This window comes from Callionymus lyra, chromosome 7, assembly GCF_982586985.1.
Source record: "Callionymus lyra chromosome 7, fCalLyr1.hap1.1, whole genome shotgun sequence".
Classification (NCBI taxonomy): Eukaryota; Metazoa; Chordata; class Actinopteri; order Syngnathiformes; family Callionymidae; genus Callionymus; species Callionymus lyra.
The window spans coordinates 7,897,159-7,900,118 of NC_141824.1; the positions used below are offsets into that span (position 1 = coordinate 7,897,159).

Here is a 2,960-nt window from a genome sequence, read left to right on the forward strand (position 1 = left end):
GAATGCTACACAATTATGTAAACAAAACATTATATTAGTCCAAAAAATAAAACAATTTCTCATTTTTAAAGGATTTAACAAGTGGACTATGTTTGTAAAAAATGCTCAAAGCTGTGAATCACTGCCTCGCAGTCAGAACAACCTTTTGCTTTACTTATCCATTTTTCCAGTATCCAGTAAAACTATTGTAATTATGTTTGTGTCAAATGTTTCTTTGTTGATTAGATGTTGCCCTTGATGTTGGCGTATAAACATTAAATAGTCCTGCATGACTCGTCTACATGTTGGCCTGGCTTTAAACCAAGACTGCATTTCTTGTCAAAGAGAATAAACCAACATGAAGACCAGCGAGCTGCTATTTTGAAGCTGAGGACGAGGAGACGCTTCTGAGCCATTGGAAAAAACATTGATCGTTGTAAGGACAACGATTTGGAATGGCGTGGAATATAAAGAAACTGCTAGTGTACGGAGCAGCAGGCGTTGACCGGGTCAGCCAAAGAAAACAACAACAATCAAAGAGAAAAATATTCAAGAGCTGCAAAGAAACCCCTTAGAACATCAGTTCGTAACATCAGCAAACGTTGCAGAGACATTTTGTCGTCCAACTTAAGTAGAAATATCTTCACACGAATCAGGAATTTAACCACAAACAAAAAAACAGTGACAAAAAGCAAACAAAATCTAATGACTTCATCAGGGCAAAAAGTGGAAGGTTTTAGACCAAGACCACCACCTAACCTTGACCTAACAGAGCATTTCACCTCCTAAAGAGGAGGCTTGATGGCAAAACATCCCAAAACAGAGAAGAACAGAAAAGAGATGTGATAAAAGCCTGGAAAAATGCAACAATCTGGCGAAGGCAGGTGGCCTTGGTGTCATCCTATTTCTACCAGGGGCTCCTACAAAAATAGCCCCAGATTGCTTGACCCGCTTCTGTTTGGAATTAGAAATCAGGTGATGAAGATATCATGTGGTGCACGCTGGACAGGGCCTCTTCTGATTGGATGACCCCTGGATGACCTTTTCATACCGCGATCCAATCAGATCGCCTTATTATGCACATGACCGTGTTGTTGTGTTGGGCTTAGAAATCTGCCGCGAGAACGTCTTTCCCGGTAAGAAAACCTTTCAATGTTGCTCACGTTTCAGCTCAGAAACTCTGTCTTACGATCTGTGTATTATTAATAAATAATATTTTCCTGGTGTCTCGTGTCTCAGTCAATAAACATCTGCTGCTCCAACAAAAAACTGGAGTCTGTTGTCCATATTCATGGTTAAACTTTATTTACACTGAAGAAAAAACAAGAGTCACAATGATTACAAACAAACAGTCAAAGAAAGATTCATCCAAACACACGTGGATCATGTTGAAGCCTCAGAGAGTCTCTGGCTGAACATCTGCTGGAGACACATCCACCATCTCCACTTCCTCCACAGGTACTGGGAGCTGCTCTCTACTCCTGCTCCTCAGGACCACAACAACAACAACAACACACATCATGAAGATCACAACAATGAGCAGCACAGACCTCGCTAGATGGTGATCAACCTCTGGCTCTCCGAACATAACAAGGGTTTTAGATCTGAACACACAATGATCGTCTTTCATAACCAAACACCAGAACTCTCCGCTGTCTTCCAGAGAGATGTTAGTGATCACCAGGCTGGAGTTGGAGTGAGAGATTCTGTCTTCTTGTCCTTGATTTAACACAAGTGATTGTCTTCCTTCAGTTCTGTTTGTCTTCATGAACCAGTCAATCACATCAGGCTGTTTCCAGTCGCATCGAAGAGTCACGTTTTCTCCTCCAGTGAAGAACACATCAGCAGGCGGGTCAGACTCAGGACACACATACAGGTGGTAATATTCACGATCCAGATCACTGTGCTCACAGATGTATTCACCTGTGTGGTTCAAGGTCAGTGATGGAAACATCAGAGTGTAGTTGTGACTCTCTTCATATGTCGTCACTGAAATAATCCTCCACATGTGTGGTTTGTTTCCACTGATGTCAGAGCAGTTCAGCTCCAGACTCTCTCCCACCCAGCGGTGAATATAATTTGGTTGAACATCAACTTCAAACATGTTCAGTAGGTCACAGGTCTGATGGTTCTTCTCCAGGCAGAAATAAGAGTCACTATGATGAAATGTTACCAGCAGAGATGGTTTGTTCTTCACTTGCTGTAGTTCGTACATTGAAGATGTTTCATCATCGATTAAAGCTAATTCCATATTTCTTGTTCTGTGGTTATATTGATGTAAAGCCCACTGGACACTCTGGTTTGGTCCCACACCGTCACAAGTCAGCTCCAGTGTCTGTCCAGCAAGAAGGTCAAAAAACTGAATTCTCATCTTTTGTCTGTGACAAACCAGGAGAGTGAAGTTCCTCTCGTGCGTCACGTTGTTCTGGGTCCAGCACTGTTCTTGGTACTGACCCGAGTCTGAAACCTCCAGAGGGTATATTTCATAATAATCTTCTGTCTGCAGACTGGAGTCATGATGCTGTGAAGAGTTCCACAGAAGTTTCTTCTGCTCACCGCTCCATCTTGAGATCAAGCAGACGTCATCAGTGGTTTTGTTCAGGATGAAGCGATGACGAGCTCCTTCCATCAGGAGGGTTTCAGCGAGGATGTTGTTGAAGAAGAACGCCACCAGCAGCAGGATCTGTGCAGCCATGTCTTCGTCTGTGAGTGAGAGTCAACTCTGCTGCTGCTTTATGATCTCAATTCTTCACCATCAGCAGCTTCTCACCTACGATCGTTGTAACGATATCATCACGATGACGCTCTGAATGCTACTTCCTGTTAGCTTTATCAGGTGTGAAGCGTCAACAGAAACTATTAGGAATTCATACGTAGCTTCACATCATTTTTATGCAACTCAGCTAAAAACATATTTCTTATTGTTCATTCAATCAAACTGACTTCAACTTGTTTCTCTTCTATCACTTTATTTTCGTATA

At 42.2% G+C, this 2,960-nt stretch overlaps 1 protein-coding gene across 1 annotated transcript; it reads right to left on the reverse strand.

The window, feature by feature from the left end:
- Nucleotides 1-1,365: 1,365 nt before the first annotated feature.
- Nucleotides 1,366-2,674, reverse strand: LOC148074982 (uncharacterized). The gene has a single exon (XM_087796170.1). The coding sequence runs from the start codon at nucleotides 2,672-2,674 to the stop codon at nucleotides 1,376-1,378; it is 1,299 nt and encodes a 432-aa protein (XP_087652296.1). The 3' UTR covers nucleotides 1,366-1,375.
- Between the last annotated feature and the right edge of the window lie 286 nt (nucleotides 2,675-2,960).

Coding starts and splice junctions, on each gene's coding strand:
- LOC148074982 (XM_087796170.1), bottom strand. CDS start 2,674: ATGGCTGCACAGATCCTGCTGCTGGTGGCGTTCTTCTTCAACAACATC.